Consider the following 26,643-nt stretch of genomic DNA (forward strand, 5'->3'; position numbering starts at 1 on the left):
CCCCCCCCCCCCCTGCAAGTTGAGCGCTAGAATTGAACGAACGTGAAGCTTGAATCTGAAAAATTCAAAGAGAGGTCGAGAAACACTTTTGGTGGAGATGTCAGCAACCTGGAGATGGGAAGGTACATACTGTGTGCAAAGTTTGCCAGCGACAACAAATTCTCGAAGGAATGATAATCTAGTTCAACATGCTTGGCCCTCTTGTGAGAAACGGGATTGGAGCTAAAAAAATAGCACTTTTGTTGTCACATAAGAGCAAGAGCTATTGTGGAATGGGGACCTTGAGGTCATGCAAAAGATGCGTAAGCCAAAAAGTTCAGCAGCAGTCATGACAAGAGCACGATGCTCAAATTCACAGCTAGAGCATGAGACAGTAGGTTGCTTCTTGGCACTCCAAGAAACGAGATTGTTACCAAGATAAATGGAATATTCGAATGTAGAACGACGAGTATTGGGACAACCAACCCAGTCAGCATCTGCATAAGCCACTAGCGCACTAGGAACAACGGATGGATGAAAGGTAAGGTCAAAGTGGAGTGTTCCCTTAACATAGCGAAGAATACGCTTGACAGCAAGAAAGTGATCTGCATTAGGGACATGCAAAAATGTTCTGACAGAATTGACAACATGGGCAATATCTGGGCATGTAATGGTCATGTACTGAAGGGCACCAACTAGTGGGTTCGTCCTCGATTGGAAGAGTACTGGGTGCGGTTCTTCCTCGACTAGTACTGAAGAGTGAGTCGACGACCCTGACCCGAGTGGGTTCGTCCTCGATTGGAAGAACTGTTGAGGTGGAAATGAGAATGACTTTGTTGGTTGCTACAAGAAGTAGGATGACTTCCATGGGTGCGACCACGATTAGTGGCTGTGAATATCGCAGGAGTGGAGTCAGAAGACTCAAGGGAGCGCACTAAAACAACTCAAAATTTTCAGTTTTAGAGATTAAATCTTCAAAATAAGGGAAAGAAAAATAAGGGAAAGAGGCAAGAGCCATCTGAGGAATAGAAGAAGTTAAAAAATTGGTGTCGAGTCCATGAAGAAACCAATGTACTTTATCAATGTCCTCGACAGGTCTGTCAATGGCGTGAAGCTGGTCATAGATTGTTTTGAAGGTACAAACATACTCAGCAACAGGTTTGGTGCCGCGTTTCATTAGTTGCAAGTCATCCTTGAGTCTCATTTCACGGGCTTTCGAATGATGGCTAAATGTAGTCTCCAATGCGAGCCAAAGTCATGTGTAGTGGAGAGACCAATGGCGGCAGCAATGGCTTCCTCAGTGAGAGAGCATGAGACAAAGAAGTTGTTGATCGGTTGCTTTCCACGCCAAAGATTTGGTGTTGAGTGTTGAGGAGGTTATTGGTTCAAAGCGAGGTGGTGAAACGGAGTTCCATCATCGTAGCCCAGTATGTTTAATTCTCAAGGAGAGGGAGTGATTAACCCAACATGTCTTAAAATTCTCAAGGAGTGAACAGATTTGTTGGATTTAGCGCATCCTCTTGGATTTCCTTACACAATTTGTTTTTTTTTTTTTTTTAATTCAGATTTTCTTTCTAAAGCCAGTTGGGAACCCTTGTTGAATCAACTTGGCTTGGATTGGGGGATGCTCGCTGGTTTGGTCTACTTTCCCATCAATTAGAGCCTATTATAAAAGGAAAAGGAGAATTTAATGAAGGCACACGAAATCTGTAAGAGAAAATGAATACCTTTGATGGGAACCTAGATTTATGATTGCAATCGAGAAAATAGGGGCTGAAACAAATTACTGTTCCTAAATATTCGGCTGCAACATCATCCTTTGCTTCTTTTTTGGAGAATTGGTGGAAGCATTACCCTATTTGTGGTTGCCGTGGTCATAGACTTATACCTACGTTCGAAGGTTCTAACTTGGCTTTTTTAAGAGAGAGAGAGAGAGAGAGAGAGAGAGAGAGAGGGTTGTTGCATGGAGATTGGGAGACAATAAGGATCCGTGTACCAGCCAACATTGGCCCCAAGTTTTGAGGTTACTATCTCTGTTAACAAGATTTTATGAACTACAAAAGAAAGGATATGCTTGCAGACATCTGTTTTGCTCATCTCTAATATTTTTACCTATCAATCGTCTCCACTAAATGCTCTATTGATTTTGTACTTGCAACCCCAACACTTCAACAATCTAAAAGAAACCATATTGTAACTGAGGGAGAGAAGCAAGTAACAGTGAATGGCGAGAATGATGGACAACCAAGTCAATTACTCGGAAGTTTGATTCTCTTGCGAACTTTTATATGAAACTGTGAGGGTTGTTGCATGGATAGTCACATTTTTGTCGCCTGTAGTCATTGATGTTATCAGTGTCCCTTTTGCTTTATAGTATTTGATGGTAGAGTAGAATGGAACGGTTTATGTTTAAAATGGGCCTTGCAGCTGTTCTTAGATTTTTCATTATGCAAATTAGATGCTTCGAAAAACAAGTTGACTTCTGATTGTTTTTAGATGTTTCTATTGCGGGTCTCTCTCAGTGTAAATTGACAGCTGTGGTTAAACTGTCTGTTGCATCAACTGGAAGAACTCTATGTAATCTTTTAGGCTTGGGGTTGGCTTTCCTCCCCCTCCTTTCTCCCACTTCTTCTGTAATGTCATATTATCTAGGAAATTGGTTGGTTTCTTGTTGAAAAATAAACAATGATTTCCCCTTTGTATCAGAATATATCTATACTTATCTATTTGTGTTGGTCACATATATCATGTATAATGATGAACAAGACATGAATCTGGAAAATCGACTTACGATGTTTTCTTCAGGGGGCTCAATAAAACTGCTCGGCAGAAGAAAATTGATGCCTATGCTGCCATGGTAAAGTGGTGAAAAATTCTCATATTTATGAGCATTGGATGATAAATGCTGCAATCCATGTCAGGCGCATATATTTTGTTTATAATTTTCTCAATACCTTTATTTGATGCAGATGGTACTAGAGAGATATTTTTCCATGTCAGGCGAGGGAACCGAACTTGTAGTGCCTAAGGGTCAAGTTTTACAGGAAAAGCTTATCGAGGGACCACCAATAGACCCTGACTTCAAGGATTAAGGACGTGCTTCAGGCAAGGAAAAAAATAAGCTGGAAAAGAGGCCCTCGTTCAACAAAGGTATTTGTCTTCTCAAGCTCAACTCTTCAAAATTTTTCAAAATAACTTCACTAAATTTGTAAATTTGTAAATTTGTAATGCTTACTCTAAAACTATATAGTAATATTCTTTATTTTTCTTCATTTTCGAATTCCTATCTAATGACCCGTGACGTGAGGATAAAACAATGATTTTTTCTGACAGATTGAACACTTTAGTTAGTTAGGGAGATTTGTTGTATTTCAAATTAATTGATCTTTGGATAATAACAAACTTCAATTATTTAAATATTTTAAATTGTGTACGGTATAAAATGTGTCAGAGTAAGCATCAGAGTTCAAAATAAACAAAGAAGTTACCACCAAACAAGATGAAATAAAAAATAACCTATCTTTGGAAGGTGGAATTTTGACTACTTTTACAAATAATAAAAAAAATAATTATAAATAATATTATATAATATATTATTTAAATTAAAAAATTGTTTCCACATAATAAAATAATAATGTGAGTAAAAATTGTTTCCACATTATTATTTTAATATTATATAATATATTATTTTATTATGCTTGCACCGTCTTAGTGATTTTTCTAAGCTGAGTACCATATTAAAGTTACTAAAATACTTCCTATCCGCACCATAATTCTAAAGTTGACAGTAAATAATGCCAACAGGACAGACGTTTCACATTGATACATTTCTTTGATAAGAAACAACAGAGGACCTCAATCCACAAAAACCAAAGAACCTAAAGGGGAAGGGAACAAGGTGTCCCCTCCTCGAGACGAGAGAGATACAAGAATTATAAGATCATCCAATCTAGGTTGACAGCAGAAAGAAAAACTGCATTGGCTACTTCGATTAGAGGCCTCACCTTAATACATTGATGAATGCAGAAACAATTTCGTCCAACATTATTCATGGGGAAAAGAGGATCATCAATATGCAAAGGATCAATGCTACATAAAAAAATGGAATGTAGTTAACTGTTATAACTTACTCATAAATGCATCGATAGTACTAAGAAATGGCGTCAAAATAACCCTGTGATGTCTGATTTGGAATTAACAAATTACCTGTATCCCCTTTCCCTCTTTATATAGGCTCTGCTCCCCTGTATTAAAATACGCATTTGACAAGAATCAAATACATTCCTGAAATAAAAATAAACGATTCTACTTTAACATATACATGTTAAAGTTACAGTCCACTATTGTAGTGCGAAAATAACTGGACTTACAAACTCAACTCCATTTATCTTTTTCCCTTTTGGTTAGTGATACTAGTTTTTGGAAAGACATAATAACGATAATAATAAAGAAAGTCAAGCTTACCCAAAGTAAAGGAAGTCCATCAAAAGGCTCCCAGAGTTCTGCTGGAACATCGGGTTTGGAAAAGTTCAAATCATAATCACCAATAAATATAACCATTCCCCAGGGAGAGAAAGCAACACCAATGACAATGGTTAAAAAATTAAAATAGGCCTCTCAAAATTTTAACATATACACTGCATTTAATTTATGACATGAAATTTCATGTCACAGCATTGAAGATTGAATTTCTCCAAGGTCATCCAATTAAATTTGCAGAGCAGTTAGTCCACTTTTCAAATCAACTCTTACAAAAATATAACGGGAATTTACTTGGTTGGTCGGACGGCCAAGATGATGTTCATGCTGAAGAAAGCGTATGATGAATACTACCTGTAAAAGAGTTGCAGCGAGAAATTTAAAAAACTTCATCTCAAAAACCTCATTACAAATTATTTACTCTCATTATACACTGGATTAGCTTCAACCAATGCATCTACTCTAATTTAGCAAGTAATGACATGCGGACACGTTTCCTCAACCAACGCCCAATCCACTATGCATCCTTCCTCAGCGAGTCACATAAATACATGTAAAATAACACTATGGAGAGAAGTGTAATATATGAGTTCTCTAAGAGCTGTAAAAGCGCCACGTTATTTTCCTGGAACGGTGGTGGCCGGCCATCATCGACCATTATGGAGAACTTTTTGTCCGCTTAGTAGAATGATCTAATCAAGGAAGCAAGTTGTTTTACCAGTGCACTTTTATCAACATGGTCCGCTTCTTTTTTCTCCTTTTATCTTATAGAAGCCAAGCCTTGTCATCGGCGTGCACAGGACTCAGCCTGATCAAGTAGATGGGCAAACCAAAGCTGGATATAATCGGATAAGGACAAGTTTGGGGCAGTCCTCCCAATTCCATTTGTACAACGACCTTCTACGGCAACCAAGAGATCACAGGCCAGTCATTACGCATGAGACGTTAATTTAGTATGTGGTTTCAATGGAGAAGCTTTTTAAGCTAAGGTGTACAGAAAGTAGGTGAAATGACCCGTATGAGAGGAGTGGTCCAGATGGAGCTTGCCAAAGTTGGTACTGCAAAATTATGAAAGATTAAGATTGCTACGGAGCGAAGTACAATAGTGAAGAATGTGAAACGATCCCAAATGGAGACAAAATTAACCAAAATAGAACAGATGTCATAAACCATTTTGGATACCGACAAGTAAGCAAGGATGAGCTTCCTTACCCGTGGATAAAGAGGATTACCATTATCTGCTCGCTGAGATGACGGCCACGATCAAAGAAAAGATTTCAATGGGGACCAAATGATGATCACCAACTGAATGAGATTGGAACCGTTGGAATAAAAAATAAACTCTGCAAAAGAAAACCTAAATAAATGATGGACACATGTTCAACATTGAAGAAAAAGAACTTAGGTTGCACCTCAATCGTCACGGACATAAACTTAACGCCAGGTAAGCAAGTGGACGAACCCCCGCCACTTCTCTGGTCCTCCTGAATAATCAGATTTTATCATATGCATGAACATTACGAGCATAGGTTCTTCATGATCGCTTTTCTAGATTCTTTTTCGGTCAAGCATAAATCGCATAAAGATGGTTTTGATATTCTCTCCTATATAGGAAGTGTAAATTTAACCGGCATAATTCAAGTTTGACCTAAATGAATCCCACTAAAGACTTCCAAGTGGGAACCCAAATGACGATCACAGCAACTTAACATTACATAGGAAGTTGCTATGAATAATAAAATGGAGAACAATTAATACCATAAAAAAATGAAAGGTAATCTTCAAGAAAGCCACGGAATCTAGCACATACCCTATTGTCGTGAAGCAGCACGTCCACCTCCATTTTGGACTGATGTAGTGACAAGCTCCATGTTTGAGACCTAGGGTGAGAAAAGGTCTCTTTAATAGAAAAATAGTCAACTGAATTACCCTTTTAGATAAAATTGATGTGATTCAACTGGATAAGGATCAAGACACGGTGGTTTGGTCCTTTGCGTCCTCCAGTAAATTCTTTTCCAAATATACTTTCTTTAGACATATTGAAATTGAGAGTAGAAGCTGAGACCCCTTCGGTGGATTTAGCTTGCAGTTTAATGATCCAAAAAAGCGAAGTTGTTTTAATGGTCTCTGGCCAGCAGAAGCCTTAATTCTTATGACAAGCTTAAGAAAAAACTCCTTAATTTGGCCTTATTCCCTCTATATGAGGGTCAAGATAAGGTGGTTTGGTCATTGGACCTCCTCCAATAAGTTTTCTTCAAAGTCAACTTTCCTTGCTAAAATGGGGTTGCTTGATCACGTTCTTTTTATAATTACATGTTCCTTCCTATGAATGACAGAGAAAAACTGAAAATGGTGAAAGCAATGTGAACCATGACCATTGGAAATAACACTAATCTTTTGGTAGTGTTAGTATTAAATAGAACACTTGAACACACATCATCACTTCAAAAGCATTGACATTGAGTTCCAACCAACTAAAACTTACTTAGATTTCATAGATTTCCATTTTAAAGAAATAATAATAACAACATAAACTGAGTAACTTAAATACCTCCATGCATGTAAAGATAATAGAGCAAGCCCTTATGATAAATCAATGCTAGGGATTATTTTCTGCAGCATCTTATTAGTTCCATCTGAACTTGTGTCACAATTATCATGAAGAGATATTAGCTCTCTCTCCAAAATAGAATAAGCTTCTGAAAAAGCCTACAAACAAACAAAAAAAATGAATAATTAAAGAATTGGAGAGAGAAAGAGAGAGAGAGAGAGAGGGAGAGATCACAGTCGTAAAATATTTTTTATGGGAACAATCATAGAAAAATATAGTTTATGGAAAATAAAAGAGCAAGTAAATAAAATTATGTATGTAAGTCATGAATCTGATTAAGATAAATATATATGTTCTTTTTTTCTTTAAAGAAACTGACTTTACAAGGGCAAACAAGAAAAAAAAAAAAAAAAAAAAAGAAAACCCCACAAAAGGAAGCCTCAACTACCTACAAATACAAGAAAGTACTCAGAATCCCAATATTGTATCATAACTGTGTTAAAGATGTCGAGAGTAGTGTGTGAATGAACTTCTTGTGGTCAGAAAAGTATCTTGTGATCTTATTTATGTCAGATTAATTAATATTCAAGCACTTTCCCTCTAGTGAAAAAGTCCAGGACAACAAGTAGTTGTGTATACAAAGAAAAATCACGAGTAGGTTTGTGTATCAAAAGAAAAATCACGAGTAGGTAATTTTACAAAATACACTCCCCAACGCACTTCTAGGCAAAATTATTTTACATTTTCATTCCAGAAATAAAATCACTAGGCTAATACAGTATTCATTGAATCAATTTGCCTCAACTTCAAAGTGCAAAATTGAAGTAGAGACGTTTGGTTTTACATGGACAACATGACACTTCCTTTTTCCAAATAAACAAGATTACATTGTGTAAGTGATTTTTCTAACCTGACGTAAAATACTTCCTATCCGCACCATAATTCTAAAGTTGACAAAGTAAATAATGCCAACAGGACAGACGCCTCACATTGATACATTTCTTTGACAAGAAACAACAGAAGACATTTAATCCACAAAAAACCAAAGAACAACCTAAAGGGGAAGGGAACAAGGTGTCCCCTCCTCGAGACAAGAGAGATACGAGAATTACAAGAAGACCATTCAATCTAGGTTGACAAAGTGGAGAAAAAAAAAAAACTGCACTGGCTACTTCAATTAGAGGCCTCACCTTGATACATTGATGAATACGGAAACAATTTCGTCCAACATTATTCATGGGGAAAAGAGGATCATCAACATGCAAAGGATCAATGCTACATAAAAAATGGAATGTAGTTAACAGTTATAACTTACTCATAAATGCATAGATAGTACTAAGAAATGGCGTCACAATAACCATGAGATAGCCGATTTGGAATTCAGAAATTACCTGTATCCCCTTTCCCTCTTTATGTAGACTCCGCTCCCCTGTATTGAAATACGCATTTGACGAGGATCAAATACATTCCTGAAATAAAAGTAAACGATTCTACTTTAACATATACACATTTAAGTTACAGTCCACTATTGTAGTGCGAAAATAATTGGACTTAGAAACTGAACTCCAACTACAGTCCACTACAGGGGAAATGGTTAGTGATACTAGTTTTCGGAAAGACATAATAAGGATAATAATAAAGAAAGTCAAGCTTACCCAAAGAAGTAAAGGAAGTCCATCAAAAGGCTCCCAAAGTTCTGCAGGAACATTGGGTTTGGAAAAGTTCAAATTATAATCACCAATAAATACAACCATTGCCCAGGGAGAGAAAGCAACACCAATGACAATGGTTAAAAAATTAAAATAGGCCTCTCATGATTTCAACATATACACTGCATTTAATTTATGACATGAACTTTCATGTCACAACATTGAAGATTGAATTTCTCGGAGATCATCCAATTAAATTTGCAAAGCAGTTAGTCCACTTTTCACATCAACTCTTACAAAAAGATAACGAGAACTTACTTGGTTGATCGGACGGCCAAGATGATGTTCATGCTGAAGAAAACGTATGATGAATAATACCTGTAAAAGAGTTGCAACGAGAAATTTAAAAACTTCATCACAAAACCTCAATACAATTTATCTACTCTCATTATACACAGGACTAGCTTCTTGTAATTACTCAGGATAGGACCTTTTGTATGCATTTCACCATATCAAAGCTGCTAAAGAGTTTTATTTTTTTAAGATAAGAAACAATTTCATTCATATTTGAAATTCACAAAAGGGATGTGTTATCCATGGTGCTTACAAAAATCTTTTCCAATTTATAATGATGGAGGTATGACTATAGGAAGCAAAAGTATTAGACAATTTACACCAAGAAATGACACAGTAAACAACATTTTTAAAGAAACTAGTATGAGTATACGTCTTCTCGGTGAATACTCTTTGATTTCTCTCTTTCCACAGATTCCAAACGAAAGCCATAATGAAGTTTGCCCATAACAAAACTTTTGCATTCTTGGAGAGGTAGTATGTTAAGACCATGTCCAATAACAGCGGTCAGAGGGTCAAATAGGTCATTTGAAGATATTAAGAATCTTTATCCATAAATTATAAGAACATGTACACTGCATAAATGGGTGGTTTTGAGACTCGTTGTCTCTCTTGCATAAAGAGCACCAGTTGGGGAGATTTCCGTACAGGGCATTCTTATCTGAAGATTTTTGTTTTGTTTCTGCTAGTGCCTCTGTGTACCATTTCCCAAGGAAAAAATTTCCGTTTTTAAGGTGATTTCCTTTCCCTACTGACTTTGCTAGCATCGTTTTATGGCTTTCGTCTTTTCACCATATCCATTATCAAAGATCTTGTGGAGAAGGCCTCATCAACACTAGGAAGCTATTTCAATGAGTCTGATTCTTGGGATAACACGATTGGAGAAAGGTCCGGGCTTAATTCAGCCCATTCATAGCTTCATTATCCTTCAAGTTTCTACGAAGCTGAAGGTCCCAAAATTTTTCGACATGTTTCTATGTTTCCTTGATTGTGGCCATCTTGCAGTTAGAGAGCCTATACGAAAGAGGATACTGCAAGACTAGCACGATGTTCTCAATCCAAGGGTCACTCCAGAAAGATGTGTTTCCTCCGTCATCCACCCTATGACTAATGTGGTTTGTGATGAGGTTTTGATGCTTTTTTATAAACTTCCATAGCCCCTTTGCAAAAGGTGAGGGTAGTGATTTATGCATGATGTGGGAACGTATTTAGCTTTTATAAGATTTCTCCATAAGGTGGTACATTCGTGGTAATATCTTCAACTCCATTTGAAGAGGAGGGCTTTGTTCTTCTCCTTCACCGAATATAGGCCAAGACCTCCTTTACAATCAAGAGGTCTATGGTATTCCATCAAACAAGACGTGGGTTATCTTTCTATAGATATTTTCTAAATAACCTTTTTATTTTGTAGCCACTTGTGAGGCATTTCGAGTAAGATATATGGTAAGTAGGAAGGTTGGATAATGTGGCTTATATTAGGGTGAGTCTGCCGTCTTTGGATGTGTAGCATGAGAACCATGTTGATAACCTCCTTTCTATTTTTCCAATAATGGTCTTCTAGAAGGAAAAAGATTTGAGGTTCCTAGTTAGGGACTATCCCATCGGCTAGTCACCTTTTCTACAACGGTATCTATTGGCAAAATCTTCGATATCCTATGTGCTAACATTAATGCCCATGATCTCTATTTTTTTTTTAGTCGGTGATTAGTCCTAAAAATATTTCGAAGGTTATCACCATCTCAAACATATTATATGTGGAGGAGACATCTGACAGATCAAAGAAGAGAATTGTATCATCCGCAAACTGCAGGTGTCTGATACTTCAGCCCTTGTTATCAACATGGAAGCCCTTCATTATTATGCCTTCATAAGTAAGGGACTAAGGCTATCCATTATGATTATGAAAAAAAAGGGGGACAGTGGATCCCTTTGTTGCTGACCTCGTGTGACTAGATTTTCCCTCTCAACATTCCATTGTTGATGACGGAGAAATTTGTGGAAGAGATGCAGCATCCATCTATTTTCCCTCTCAGTCTTCCATGGATGATAATGGAGAAATTTGTGGAAGAGATGCTGCCTTTTATCTACCCCTCTCCAAAGCCTTTTGCTGCAATAATTTTAAATGCATAACCTCTAGATTCTCCTGGTTTATAGAAAAGGTAACATTCTTCGAGCTGTATCATTACAAAACATGCTAGTGATGTAATTCAAGCAAAGAGAGCCAAGAAGACATTCTGAAGCAATCAAGAAAGAACCAATAGCTTCCCCCGAATGAGTCAGACGAAAAAAATGAAAATGCAGCGATCTCCAGATGTAGTCCTGAAAAATTAAAATCTAGGTGGCTTCCAACTAGGTGACAGACCTCTTATCGATACAATTTTCATAACAGTTGGATACATCTTAGAGAAAGAAGTAATGTGGTGAGTCTTGGATCCTCAAAAAATGGGGTGGTATGACCCCTAGAGAAGTTGGTGAACTGCAAAGTTGAATCAACTTTTATGAAACTCTTCCCAATTTCACTTATATTGAAGTTGCCTCTAGTCACTCAGAATTTGGGAGGGTAAAACCCAATGAAGGTTTAAACAAATTAACTATAGAAAAGAAAGATTGTCCATTGCATATAATAGGATCTTTCAAGATAGAGATACCTTAGGAATTTTTATTGCGATCTTGTACAGTATATGGCCTCTTGTTAGAGTGTCCTTCAAAGCAGTTCTATACTTCTATTTGATAAATTTGGATTCGAGACATTTCTTGAAATAGTATTCTCATGGAGAGGGTTTTCATCCTCAGATGAAGGTTCTACCGTTTTTGTTGATCTTAAATATACCCTCACCCGGTTTCTAATCAAATAATAGTAATAATAAGAGACATTTCCCCCCTAGTTTCTCGTAATCCTCTCCTTTTAATGAAATCATATCTTAAAAAAATATAATCCCACTGAATACATCAAAAGCTCAAAACATTTTGATTACAGTATGCTACAGTAAGAGGTTGGAACAACGCACCAAACAATAAGAACTTAAACCGCCAGAATAGGACTGATCAAGACTACGATCTGCCAAAAATTTCTTCAGTACCAAAGCCAAAGGTATAGTAGCTGGAAATTGTTCAGTCAGCTCCTTAACCTGCAGTTGACATTGCATAAAATCAAATACAAATTACAAGATAATATTTGTATACAAACAGCAATCTTGTGAAACTTTGCTGAGAATAAAGTTGTAAAAAAGCAGACCAAACGGAGAATATTTATTTCCGAGATAATTTGTCACAGCTGCTTTGTTGTCATCACCCAATCAAGAGGAAAGATAAGATACTTAAAGAAAATGCTACCAAACCAGTTCTTTTGAGCATTTGGATGGAAAGAAATAACACAATTGTCAATAAAACGATGAAAGAGTGGAGGGTATGCTTGAGTTAGCTAAATTTCATTTATTTTTCTAAATCTCTGGAGATAATGAATCGAAAAGCTATAATTCCTTCCTAATCAATTCAAACTGGGGTGAATTTTTGCGAAAGCTCCATGAGGGAGCTGATCCTTGTATGCAACACTTTGTTCTTTGAACATTTCCTTGCAACTTTTCACTTGTAAACGCGAAATTTCTCATTTGAAGAGGAAAGTTCGATTTTCCAACAGCATAATATTCTCCTCTTTTCTGCTCACTTTATAATACATTGAATTGAGAGAAGAAATTACTCGCAAGGCAAAAGAGGAAAAACTAAGAAAATGAGAGTGCACATCTAAAGAAGAGGGATGGAAGACAAAAATATCCACAACCAAATATGCCTCATCCAAGCTAATAAAGGTTCAAAGAAAAAGTCTACATTAAAAAAATCAATCAATTAATTTAAAAAAACGTTTCACAAACGAGAAGTCCTCTTTTCTTCATATAGAAACAGAACGATTTCATTTATAAATGAAATGATGAAGAAGGAAAAAAAAAAAAAATCCCAAACCACCCTTTGTGGATTACAAAAAAATTCTCCAACTACGTGTTGAAGAAGAAAGGCTATAGTCTATAAAAGGAAAAGAACATTTGCACCAATAAACAACATTAAATAAAACTAAATCCATGGAGCCCTCAAAAGATGATCGAGTAAAGATCCTTCCATTCCTTCACACCATAGAGACCAAAAGAATGAACGGTCAAAGGCAAACCATAAAGCTTTTGCATCTCCTTTAAATGGATGCCCCACACAATCAAGGGAAATAAATCTTGAACGTAGCATAATCATATTCCAACCAAAACTGCCCAAAACAAAATTCCAATATCATAGAGCGAAGTGCAAGAGCCAAATAAATGGCAATGAGTTTCCAAGTTGGCTTTACACATAATCCACATGAAGGTGAGAAAAAAAGAAAAGGCATTTGTCTTTGGAGATATATGCTGTATTAATACCACAATGACTAAGCTCCCAAAGAAAAACCTATATCTTCCTTGAATAGAAATCCATTCAGATTGCAGCAAATAAGGATTTATTAAAAGGGCCTTGAGGTTTCACAAAAAATATCCATCATGGAGCTCACTGTAAAGTTTATAGATGAATCTCAATTCCATTTCCATGAATCATTCATATCAGTCAAGGAAATAGATGGTAAAAGATAAGAAAGAGAGGCACTTCAACAAACTCATCATCTTTAAGACACTATCTAAGACCCAAATCCCGATCCTTATTTTTCAAATTCCAGAGATCATCCATGGTTGCATCAATATCATTAGAAAGCCTATAGAGGTTTAGAAACATGGCAACCAAGGCAATACCATAACCCAAACGCCATGCCAAAAAGGAGATGTGATTATCATTGCCCAATACTCCTCGAACATGTGATTTTACCAAACTGAGATTTCCCTCCAAGAAGCCTTGAAAGAGCCTAAACCAGAACATGATGGCCAATGTGGGCCAAATTGTTATTCATAATTTTCTGACAAATAGCCCCTTCCTCACAAAGATATCTCCAAATCCATTTAGATAAGACGGACTCATTTCGTTATTTGAAATTTCCAATGCCCTAGCCACACATAAGAGTAGGAAATTGAGTTTTGTCCCACCAACTAATATTGTGCATCTCCTTTAGCTCCTTCCCGAAGAAAAACCCTAATGATCTTTTCAATTTCTTTTGTAATCTTGGTAGGCCTTTTGAACAAAGATAGTAAAGTAAATAGGCATACTAGAAAGAGTTGACTGAATAAGCGTATGTCTGCCTCCTTAAGCGATAAAAGGGAATTGCTAATCGTGAAGATTATGGTGGATCTACGAGAAGTCCATCTCATAATGATATTACTAAATAAAATTCCATATGTAAGAACTCCTATGGGAAAATATCATTCGTCGATTCTAGTAAAAACCTGTCAGTTTAACTCCCAGCCAAAGGTTCTTTTAGTTGAGGATAAGAAACGATAGATTCCACTAGAGATAAGATTTCTGAAGGCTTTATAATTATAATTATAATTATTATTGGCTCAGCTGCATCCTGCTTCTTTGAGAAAATCAGGACACAAACTTTCAATTTCATTAATGAGCAGTATGGATGCCAAGTTCTCTATTTTTTTTCTTGTTTTCTTTTTAAGAAAAAATGACTTCAAATGGAAAGTTCAGAAATTCATAAACAATTATGATAAAATTCAAAGTGATGTGTACTATGCTTACCAGCTCAGAAGTTTGAAGTCCTGTATGTGATGGAGTCTTGAAACTGATGTCAATACGAACTGACTTGGTGCCAATAGAGGTATCATAATTCACCTCCAAACATTTTGGCAACGCAGAATCTTCTAGACCAGCCATATCATTGAGAATGTTGACATCTTGTTTTCCAGATACAGCAGAGGATTCCTCCTTAGGTGATTGCATATTTGACGTGGACAAAATAATGAGATCATGGGGAACTTCAACAACAAGCATGATAATAGGTATCTGACACAAAAAGAAACTGATGAGCAAATGTACGGAATAATATCTATCATTGACAACGTGAATTAACTAAATAGTTGATAGAGAAGGCAGTTACAGCAGTATTTTCCACCGTCTTTAAAGAATCACTTTTTACCCATTCCTGATTGGAAAGATATCTGGCAGCATGCTGAAAGACCAAAATACTTATTAAACTTCAAAACTTCCAAATATAAAATCATAACCTCAGCCAAGCGAATTGTAACAAAGAGAGAAAGGAATAATATGAATGTGACTCGTGAGATTGAGAATGTACTTTTTTGTGGTAAAGCTACAACTGAACAGCTCCTGCAATCAAACGCATCTTTATAAATTTATAATTCTTGTTTTAATAGGGTATCCTGGTTGGTGGCTATTTAGTCTTTTGTGGAGCAGATTACATTGCCGACAAAACTCGACATTGGGGCAGTATGTCATTTACAAATGAAATAAACCCCATGAGTTTAATGGTCAAAATCAGTTAAAATTTGGTCCAACTAGTTAGCGTCTCAGTGAGCAAAGAGTAAAGACGGACTTATAAGACACAGCAAAGGAGGTGCAAACCACAAAGATCAATCCATGGAATCACTACAGGTATTGATGCTAAGGCATCAATGTTCATTTATTGGCGAAGTCGAATCCATGGAATCAGAGATCAACTGTAGATACATTCGTAATAGCATTGCAAATGTTACGGAGGATATTAACATCATTCAACAACCAACCTCCACAGCTCCAAAGTGAGGGCTAAGGAGCCAACCTTTTCCTTTGAGTGATCGTGCATCCTATCTAGTATCATTTTACAGTTACATAAAATTCATCGAATAAAAGAATCTAAATATCTCCTTTAACATCACATTTTCTTAAACAGTCATATTTCAACGACAGCATATTTCCATGAACAGCGAGACAGTAAGATTTTGATCTACTTTTAAATCAATATATATTTGTTAGTGTTATAATTAATTTTTCTATATGTACTACCTAAAATCATATCTAACCTGCTTTGTATCAACAAGAAAGAAGGATAAACGAACACAATAATACACTTCACTAGTGACCTACCAAGAATTCTTTAAATGAGAGATAAAAGGAAAGGAGCTTCCTTCCTTTTCTTTTATTCTTATTGTTCTCTTCTGAATTTTAGGCACCGTGGGCATATATTTCATGTAATGCGGAGATTTATTCAGTACTTATTTTGAAAGCTCAAATAAACACGACACTTTATCATCACCTTATTATCCTTTCATTCATTAATCAAGTTTTTTGATCATGGAACTTCAACGTGGTTTAGATAATAAGACAATTGACTTCCTTTCGTTCAATTGATAAGAAACATACGATAAAGAAGAATCAAAATGACAAGAGACTGGAAGACTAGGGATCAATTCCAACCTCATGTCAAGGAGAGAACAAAAAAACCTCTTCAACTAATCTGAATCAACGAAGGAAAAAAGTGAACATCTCTAGGGTATTAGAAATCCCAATGCAACAAGACGAATAAACAATCATCATATTGACACAACTAATTCTTTACGAACAACTAAGATAGGATTTACTAACTGATAGTTCTTTTTCTTTTCTATTTTTCATTTTTTTAACAATAAAAATATATTCGTTAAAAGGAATAATCAGCAGTACCTGGAGTAAGCATAAAAAATAATGAGCTACGATCTTATATTTAATTCCTTGAGATGAGAATAAACATACCTGGAGGCAGGTCTCTTTGATACCATTACGTCCCTCTAAGATCCCAGCTTCTTTAATAGGTTCCTAAAAGATAACAGCAACAAGTCTTGATTAAAGCAAGCAGGACTGCTGCGTGATGGATCCAATTATAGTAATGAACTTACCAAATTTCTCACTGGAGGCAGACAAACCACAAGATCCACATCACTCGTGGGGAGGGACAAACCAGTTGCATTTGAACCAAAAATGTTTGTCCTAGACCTGGGCCATAAGACTTGAAGGGACCGTGTGACCCGTTTAACAGCCCAAGTGATGTAAGGCTTCTTAGCCATGTTTTCTGCAGCAACCTAGTATGCCACCATTTGACATATATCCCATGAACAGCGTATCTCAGTGACAACATTCGTCTAAATAAATTAAATTAGGAATCCTAAAATAATAGCAAAAATGAAGGCTCTTACATGCTTGCAGAAAGAGTCGATCTCATCATGTAGGCGGCTATGGATCAAAGAAAGAGATTCCTTTTTTACAGAGCGACCACTAGTAGGTGGAAAGAGAGGAAATGCAACATCTAGCTGCAAAGAAAATTAATTACAAGGAAACTTCAGACCCGGTACATAGCTCAAATATTTGGATTGTGGTTGCACACTCACACGTTCCTGATCGATAGCTATCTGGGACATTGCTATTAATGATAAAGGTTGAACTGTCGAGCAATTAGATTTACTTTTATTTCTCCAATTAGGCCATATTACTTCAGCACCATCAATACGCAAGCATGCTTCTTCCAAATTAGTTCCATCAGGATACCAACCCTTCACACCCCAATGCCTTGGACTTGAGCTACCAGATCTAACAGTTGGAAACCCTCTCTGCTTCCTGGAATCACTTACAGGAGAAGGTGGAGGTGGTATTGGCGCCCGTGGAACACAAAGAACTACTGGAGATGGTGGACGCTTTACTCGAGATTGCTCTCTCCTAGTGGGAGGGATACATGGGCTTTTATGATCACGACCATGGCAGAACTCAGATCTTGATCTTTCCCTTGACATACTTGGAACAACAATAGGGCGCAAGATTGGAAATGAATGTGAGTCGCCTGTCTTCCCTTCAACATCACTGGGCAAATTTGGCAAAGATCTAGGAGCATCCTCCTCTGTCACCGTGTCTTTCATAGTTGGTGAGGAATGAAGCATGTTGTTAGGTAGATCAGACCCTTGAACCACATAACCAAGAGCCTGCTTTCCAGAACCCACTGGATCAGAAGGAGAACAAAATGAAGTAGAAGTTGGGGAAGTCAACCCATTACTGTAAGAAGAAGAGAAAGCAACCATATCATCAACAGTCCTGTTCATGTCAGCTTCACGCCAAGCCCATGAGCTATCATCAGAACTCAGAGAAGGAGGTCGAGAGAACCCTGTCCCATGATGATCAGAAGGGTTCCAGTACATTACACCACCACCAAAATACTGATTATAGTCTATCCCAGAAACTGCATGCATTTCCAATTCTTCCTCCGATATCCAGTTTCCATCACACTCCTCTGCTAGATCTTGATTGTTTGACAAATCAGGAAAATCAGTGAGATTACCAGAGTACTCATCTTCCGTGCTAATTTGATTGCTGTTAGTGGGGAACCCCTGACAAAAAGAAGATTGTCTCCTAGTAAGAAACCCAATATCATGATTTGACATCATTGTTGAAGCCAGGCCAGAAGCACTCCGTAAGACTGGGGGCCAATCTAGACTCATTAACACTGGTCGAGTCATAACTGGATTACAAACACCTTTAACAGAAGAATTTCTTGATTGATGCATTGCAGGTGCAAAGGACCGACGGAAATGGTTGTGCCAATTATGACCAACATCTAAATGTAGTCTATCAGTAGCAGGTGGGAGATGTGAATTGAATGGTGGGATATACAAAGAAGCTACACCATGCCATTCATAGGGAGAATGTTTCAAGGAATTCAAGGCCTTAGTATTACAAGCATCACCACTAAGCTGATGTCGAGATAAGCATACTTTCTCCTTTACATCAATGGTTCTTGGAAGCTTATCCAACAAAGATGATTTATCTCTTAATTCGTAAGTTTGCACAGAACCCTTCACATTAACATCACTTTTGACGATATTCTTTAGCTTTAATGAAGGCAAATGAGAAGGTACTACACTACAATCCATAAAAGATGTAGAAGTTTCCAAAGTAGATGATAAGCGTTGGTTTTCAATTATTCCTTTTGGGAACTGAGATTCTCCAGGACCAATTTGGCAGACAGATTTTGCTAACCCAGAAACTTCATATACTTCAATATTTTGGCTACTGTCATACTCGCTATTAGGTTCGATAGAGGGAACTAGAGGACTTGAGTTTAATGTTGAACTCTCATAATTATTTGAACTATCATTCTTGATACTTGAGATGGAAGGTTTTCTGATTATATTATCCAACTCTGCTACCTGATCCTGAGAACTAAAAGGAGAGGAAAATTTAACGGCTGGCCCAACAGAAGGTTTTATTTCAACTAATCTGCTGTTCCCACAAGAGTTTTTACTCTTGTGTTTTTTCTTCCTCCTTGCAGTGCCTTGATCTTTTCCAACACTCGTGTTATCGTCATGTACCTGGTGACAGGCTACTGGTTACAGTGCATTCAAGCCATTAGATATATGATACATATAAAAACTAATAAAATAATAAATAAAAACCAAATCAACCGTTTTAGATACATCAGATGAAATTTCTCTACAAGTCTCATTTCTCTTCGACATAATCGACATAGTTGTGGATTCTGCTATATCTTCTCTCCCTTTATGAGCACACTCCTTGTCAAATTCCTGAGGCTACATCTAAAAATTAAATTCATATCCTGCGGATAAATCAATAATATAACATTTCTTATGCTTCTAATTTTACCTTCAGAAATTTATTGCATGATAAATCATCCGCGCATGCCCTCAGCACAGGATTCTGCGACTTCCGGCTCTTTCCCTTTTTCCTTCGACGGGAAGCACCTAGATCCTCTCTTAATTTACTAGGCAGGGACTTACTAGTCCCGTCTCCTAGAAGTTCAAGTTTTGTGCAATCAAGTGAAGTAAACATAAGAAGTTCCCGCAATTTTCTTAATATACAATCAGGGATGGCGCAGATAGAACCCAAAGTGCTATAAAATAGATTAGTCTTGTAGTATTCATCATGAAGACACGATGTTACCATCGTAACAATGTCCTGAAGCACAAGCAAATTTCTAAAGATGTTGGTTAACAAATAAGGTTTTCCAGAATGGGCAGCTGGAATTATGTTGAAGTCAATATGCAGGTCCGCTTGGGATGTTAACATGGACCTTGGTTGAGATATAGTACAATTGTACCTAAACGGTCTATTCCATTCCGCACTAAAGAGCCCCATCTCATGCTCCGCAAGTCCACTAGTCCACCTCAGAATCTCATGTATCTGAAAACAAAAAAAAGGAATGGAAATTAGGCTGAAACATGATGATAGATCTCAAACTACTGAAATCTCAATTTCTTACCCCGAAAAAAAAGTGAGTCAAATTTTCCAGGAAAGAAGAACGATGTAAGCTTGTTAGGGGTATCTTTGTAATTATCTTAATTAGCAGGTCCATTAATAAATTAGTTTTAGTATTTTGTCAGCCAACTCAGTTCATTAGTTACCGAGGTTAGTTACTAATTCTCAATTTCTCAAAATCTAGATTAGAAATATAAAGACTTGGGTTTCCCAGCCGTAAACAATTTTTGGATCTGAAAAAAATAACCTACCTTCTCCTTCAAGACTACACAATTTTTTCTAGTAATGAAATAATGTTTCTTAACTAGAAAATAAAGTCACTGCAAGAGTTATTTCGAGATAACTCTTTGTTTTTTTTTTTTTTTTTTTGAACAAGAAACATGTTCCAAGCTTTTCACCGCTGTAATCTAATAAAAAGAAAGCATCCCCTACAAGTTAAAGATGGTTGGTGGTGAAATTCTCCCTCTCCAAACGGGGCCCCTCTACTTTCCATGGACATGTTTATCATTATCCCATTCTACTTTCCATGGGTTGCTGTAAATGGGGCCCTTCACCCTTCCGTTCTGAGAATATGTGGCTGAACCATTCTGAATTTTTGCCAATGGTAGAATACTGGGGGAAGAATACGTCCCTCCATGGATGGCCAGGGCACGGTTTCATCAACAAACTTAAAAGACTAAAAGGAGTCCTAAAGAAATGGAATAAGGAGGTTTTTGGTTGTATTTCGACAAAAAAGAACCAATTGCTAACCGAAATTGCCCTCCTTGATCAGATGGAGGAAACTGGCTCCATCACACTAGTTCAACACAAAGAAAAAGCTCATGAAAGCAGAACTTATTTCGTTGGTAGTAAATGAAGAGCAATCTTGGAGACAAAAATGCAAAAAACGATGGTTAGAGGAAGGTGACATAAACTCCAAATTTTTCCATCGTATCATGGCCACAAAGAAACGAAAGAGTACCATCATGGGAATTCTATCCACACAAGGTATAAGTTTAGTAAACGAAGACAAAATTGTATTAGAATTTGTGTCCTTTTACACGCCTTATACACAAAGGACAATGCCCTTTGCGAATTTCCTCACTTGACTGGAGTCCTATTGATCAACAGCAAGCTGCCTCCCACAAGGTCGCTTTCACTGAAGAAGAGGTGGGGAAGGCGATTCAGAATCTGGGCTCTGACAAAACTCCAGGACCGGATGGTTTTACCTCAAAATTCTTTCAGAAATGTTGGAACTTTATGAGAGCTGATATCGTGAGAGTATTCCATGATTTTTTTCGAACCGGAGTTATTAATGGCAACCTGAATGAAACATACATATGTTTGATCTCAAAGAAACTAGATGCTCGCACTGTTGCAGACTTTCGTCCCATAAGCCTCACGACCGGTCTATATAAAATCATAGCAAGGGTATTATCAGAACGCCTTAAAAAGGTTCTCCCCTTCACAATAATTGGGCAACAAACAGCTTTTATTGAGGGGCAACAAATTCTTGATGCATCCTCATGACCAACGAACTCATTGATGAATGGGAAAGAAAGAAACAAAAAGGTGTAGTCATTAAACTTGACATGGAAAAGGCCTTCGACAAGGTTGATTGGACTTTCCTCGAAAACATTCTTGGAAGGTTATGCCAAAAAACTCCCGTAAACTTTCTATTTTTCCTCTCAATCCAAAAACTCCCGTAAAATAGCACAAAAGTTGGTAAATCACAGAATACGATCCTGGTCAAAGGACAGACATAGAATAATGGTGAACCAATATTCTGAATTTTTGTTAGAAGGTTATGCCTTCAGTACAGAAAATAATATTTATACTAACAACTAAACAGGCAGCCACACTAACTAAAAGCCACAATGTGTAAAAAATGCAAAATTAACGGCCTAAAGAGTAAAGACAAAGCAACCGCAAAACAACAGCCCAACAAATGATAAAAAGGCGACAAATCTAGCTATATCAAATATGAAGAACTTACGTCCTCTAAGACGGGCCAAGAGAAAGCTGAATGTGTAACAACCCAAGCCCATCGTTGTCAATCTTACAGTTTTTAAAACCCGTTTGTTAGGGAGAGGTTTCCATGCTCTTATAAGGAATGCTTCATTCCCCTCTCCAATCGATGTGAGATCTCACAATCCACCCCCCTGGAGGCCCAGTGTCCTCGCTGGCACGCCCGATGTCTGGCTCTGATACCATTTGTAACGGTCCAAACCCACCACTAGCAAATATTATCCTCTTTGGATTTTTGAAACAGCTCAAACCCACCGCTAACAAATATTATCCACTTCGGCCTGTTACGTATCGTCGTCAGCCTCTTGGTTTTAAGATGCATATACTAGGGAGAGGTTTCCACATCCATATAAGGAGTGCTTCGTTCCACTCTCCAACCGATGTGGGATCTTGCTATCCACCCCCCTTATGGGCCTAACGTCCTCGCAGACGCACCGCCCGGTGTCTGACTCTGATACCATCTGTAACAACTCAAGCCCAGATATTGTCCACTTCGGCTCATTACGTATCGTCGTCTGTCTCACGGTTTTAAAATACATCTATTAAGGAGAGGTTTCCACACGCTTATCGTTCCCCTCTCCAACCGATGTGGGATCTCACAATCCGCCCCCCCCCCCCGGGGGGCCAACGTCCTCCCTAGCACACCGCCCGATGTTTGGCTTTGATACCATTAGTAACAGCCCAAGCCCAACACCAGCAGATATTGTCCGCTTTTGCCCGTTACTTATCGCCGTCAGCCTCACGATTTTAAAACGCGTCTACTAGGGAGAGTTTCCACACCTTTGTCGTTCCCCTCTCCACAATATCTGCTAACGGTGGGCCTGGGCTATTACAAATGGCATTAGAGTCAAACACCGAGTTGTGTGTCAGCGAGGATGCTGGGCCCCCAAGGGGGTGGATTCTAAGATCCCACATCAGTTAGAGAGGGAAACGAAACATTCCTTATAAGGGTGTGGAAACCATTCTCTAGTATATGCGTTTTAAAATCGTAAGGCTGATGACGATACGTAATGGGCCAAAGCGAACAATATCTGTTAGCGGTGGGTTTGGGGTGGGTTAGAGCTGTTACATGATGCCCTTTAAAAAAAATGTCCATACATGGGAAGGATAGAAGCCACCTAATAATTTCTCATAGAAGACAATAGTATAAACGATGAAACGAAGAGCAAAGAGCTTTATTCCCCTAACCATTTATCCTCCCATAAATAAGTATCCAGTCCATCAGCTACCAAACACGAATCCGCCCAAGAGAAAGCATACTAAATTATATGAAATCAGCCCAAACCAAATGATATGAAATTAGCCCAATGGAAAGGAATGATATGAAATTAGCCCAATGGAAAGCTCTGATACCAAATGATATGGAATAAATCCAAGAGAAGGCTCTGATACCAAATGATAAGGAAATCAACCCAATGAAAAGGTTCAGATGCCAAATGATAAGGAATCACTACAAGGGGAGTAAGATTCGAATTACCTTGTTGATCGAATATCTCAAGGCAAGGACACTTGTTTGAGATTCGAATCACTCCACAAGAAAAATCGATCATGTCTAGCTTGAATAATTCTTGTTGATCAAATAAATCAACCCAATGAAAAGGTTCTGATGCCAAATGATAAGGAATCACTACAAGGGGAGTAAGATTCAAATTACCTTGTTGATCGAATATCTCAAGACAAGAACACTTGTTTGAGATTCGAATCATTCTACAAGCAAGATTGATCATGTCGGGCTTGAACGATTCTACATGCAACCTAAACTACACAAAATTCAAAGAAACTTAGTCATTGGCTAAAGAAAGCACAAATGCTTCTTTTACTACATTTTCCAAGTCTCCTTACAAATACAACATACATGGCTTTATATAGCCTCAAATGAAACTCTTGACCTTACATGAGACATTTCAAGAGTGTAACATTCATACTTTATAACCATAATTAGCCATTATGTATACTTTATGACTATAATTAGCCACAATGTAAATGTAACTTTAAAGTAAATGAAAAGTCTTAAAATATATTAATGAAATACAATAACTCTAAATTACTCTAAATTGTAATCCACCAAAAATTTAGAACAATGAAGTTTCATCCTTTTTCAATGTGACATGAATTGAAATATCTTTTGATAATTTCAAAAGCATTTTCTTCACATCTTCATTGAAATATATTGTATGATTGATGTCTGTTAGTTCATATCAAAATCCCATCACAAATAAATTTCTAGTAGTACCTTTTGAAACCATGGCGGGGGATCCAATCAAAATAACAATCATATTTACTCGCGATAACCTTATGTCATAAGGTGTCATAATATTGAGGACATTGCCACAATCATTTAGCCAACAATACCTCGTTTTGTGCCCTTAAATTACATATACCTAGAACCATGAGATCCAACGGCTTGGTCACCACATCCAAGCAGACTCAAGAGACTCTTCCCCTCATCAAACCTGTCCCATAAGAAGTCTCTTATATGCTTCTCCAAAGACTTACTAGCTGACACAGGAACCCTTAACAAAAGGAGAAAAGAGCTGAAAACTGATTGTATCAAAGTGAATCGACCTCCCTTGGAAAAAAAAACTTTTGTTGAGAGAAGGCAGACGTTTTTGAAACTTTTCCACAATTGGATCCAAAAAAGTAGAAAGGAAGGAAAGGAACCTACCTCACAAGTCACCCAGCAAAAGAAGATAGTATCGTCAAAAAACTAAAAATGAAACAACGAAATATTATCCCACCCTACCTGAAACCCTTCAATTATGTCGCTCTCCACCTCCCTCGATACGATTGTTCTCGGATTACACACCAACCAGTAAGAAGACGAAGGGGACAGTGCAAGAATGCTACCTCTCAACTTACTATTAACAAGGATAGAGTATCTAGTTGTCCTAAGACAACTAGAAATCCAATATCTCCATTTATACCCAAATCCTTTGCGCGACATAGCTTGATCCAACAATCTCAATCCACATGGTCGACCTAAATGTATGGAGTATGGACTAAAAAATGTATAAAATAAAAGGTACAGAAACTTCAGCAGAATTAAGTAAGAGATGCAGGATTAAGCACCAGCAACCCGATTATTCTTAAATAATTTGTTACTTCAACTAAATGAGAACACAAAATAGACAGCATGTTAATGTTCCCAGCATTACCAAACTTTTTGCTGATTTTCCCAGAATTGCTGTCAATATTTTTTCCTTTGACGAAGCATCCAATTTATCCCACCAGTCCACGCATCCCTTCTTCCTCCAAAACACGTTTGTCGCCATGCCAATTGCGCTAGCCTTTTCTTTGAACTTTACCGATCTTTTTTTTCCATTATTCAAGCTCATCCATGAGAGTCTCAAAGCCACCTCCAACTTGTTTGCCACAAAGGCCTCGATACTGTAATATCCTTTCGCTTTTAACCAATTTAACTCAGCCCAATTGGACGCCATGTCACCCCCTTCACCTCTCAAAAACGCCCCATTTGAAACTCCGTCCATTGCCTCGACAAATTTGTCCACGTTTGAGACGAAATCCTCGCTTACAGTTAAAGAATCGATGTTCTTTAACGAACAAGAACACTCCTCGAGCTTATCGCCTTCCCTGGAACCGAATAGTCGACTGGACTCGAAAATCATCCTTTCGGACACGCTGGACTCGGAGACACGAGACAAGAGCCCGCGGGACTTCTTAAAGCATAAGCTGGGTAGGTGCAGAGGGTCGCAGGAGGGAATGTCAGGCAGGAGGATGAAGAAACCGTGTCCTCGTTTCCGAACTTCTGCCACCATTTGGATGAGGACTTGGACGAATTTGAAATCAACGACCGTGAGGTGAGCTTGGCGTTGGTGGACGCTGAGAGAAGAGAACCATTTCAGGATCGAGGACCTGGGATTGGGATTAGGATCACGGTTGAAATTACCAGATGTAGAGTGGTAGAGAGAGATATGGGATGTAAGGGAGTCGATAAGCTGGTTCTGGGTCATGATCGATACGGGGAAGGTACTCACCGGCGGTCACTGCGATCAATTCATCGGCCTTTCTTTGTTTATCGCGTCGCAGAGACAAACAGGAGACGAGAGTGACGATGTTCAATTGAGAAACGGCGGGCGGATTTTCGCGGGATGTGGCCATGTGGGGTCTTAATTTTGTTTAGTATTGCAATGTACCATAACCAAAATTCCCCACTTTTTGGTATGCGAGTGATATTTCTCGTCTTCTTATTGGGATAATTGTATGCAAATTTTCCCATTACATCCAAATCGTTAAAAACTAAATTATAACAATTTAATCGGTATAATTTGTTTTCTTAGTCTCTACACTTTTATATATTATATAAGTAGCAATTCAATATACTATTTAATAATTTATCACAGTTTAGGGGTACTAGTTAAAATAAAAAATGTTGTTTAGATTACATTAAAAGAATTATCCAAAATCTAGATATATTTTATTTGATATTTTACCTTGATTCAATTTTAAATTAATATAGAGATC

General features: G+C 37.6%; 2 protein-coding genes across 12 annotated transcripts in view; one reads left to right on the forward strand and one right to left on the reverse strand.

Moving 5' to 3' along the window:
• Positions 1-3,184, forward strand: part of LOC111432185 (putative pre-16S rRNA nuclease) — a 5,768-nt gene extending 2,584 nt beyond the window's left edge. The window contains exons 5-6 of the mRNA XM_023069026.1: positions 2,785-2,836; positions 2,949-3,184. Coding sequence (XP_022924794.1) covers positions 2,785-2,836; positions 2,949-3,071 — 175 coding nt within the window. The 3' untranslated portion in view covers positions 3,072-3,184. The remainder of the gene's footprint in view (positions 1-2,784; positions 2,837-2,948) is intronic.
• Positions 3,185-3,771: 587 nt separating this feature from the next.
• LOC111431966 lies at positions 3,772-26,311 on the reverse strand. Of its 11 annotated transcripts, none has more exons than XM_023068715.1 (19): positions 25,317-26,308; positions 19,543-20,079; positions 19,356-19,463; positions 17,283-19,250; positions 17,091-17,204; positions 16,794-16,976; positions 16,651-16,713; positions 15,020-15,091; positions 14,662-14,925; positions 12,021-12,140; positions 8,977-9,036; positions 8,665-8,705; positions 8,401-8,478; positions 8,200-8,284; positions 7,010-7,167; positions 6,269-6,338; positions 5,871-5,942; positions 5,671-5,801; positions 4,600-5,516 (listed from the first exon to the last, which is right to left on the reverse strand). In XM_023068715.1, exons 1-15 carry the CDS (start codon positions 26,130-26,132, stop codon positions 7,042-7,044), a joined length of 4,635 nt encoding a protein of 1,544 aa, XP_022924483.1. In that variant the 5' UTR covers positions 26,133-26,308; the 3' UTR covers positions 4,600-5,516; positions 5,671-5,801; positions 5,871-5,942; positions 6,269-6,338; positions 7,010-7,041. The 11 variants fall into 11 exon arrangements, with proteins under 11 accessions (XP_022924484.1, XP_022924483.1, XP_022924481.1 ...); XM_023068713.1 differs by having other exon boundaries at positions 19,344-19,463; XM_023068714.1 differs by having other exon boundaries at positions 19,356-19,469.
• Between the last annotated feature and the right edge of the window lie 332 nt (positions 26,312-26,643).

Source organism: Cucurbita moschata, unplaced genomic scaffold, assembly GCF_002738365.1.
Source record: "Cucurbita moschata cultivar Rifu unplaced genomic scaffold, Cmos_1.0 Cmo_Scf00037, whole genome shotgun sequence".
In the NCBI taxonomy this organism is placed as follows: domain Eukaryota; kingdom Viridiplantae; phylum Streptophyta; class Magnoliopsida; order Cucurbitales; family Cucurbitaceae; genus Cucurbita; species Cucurbita moschata.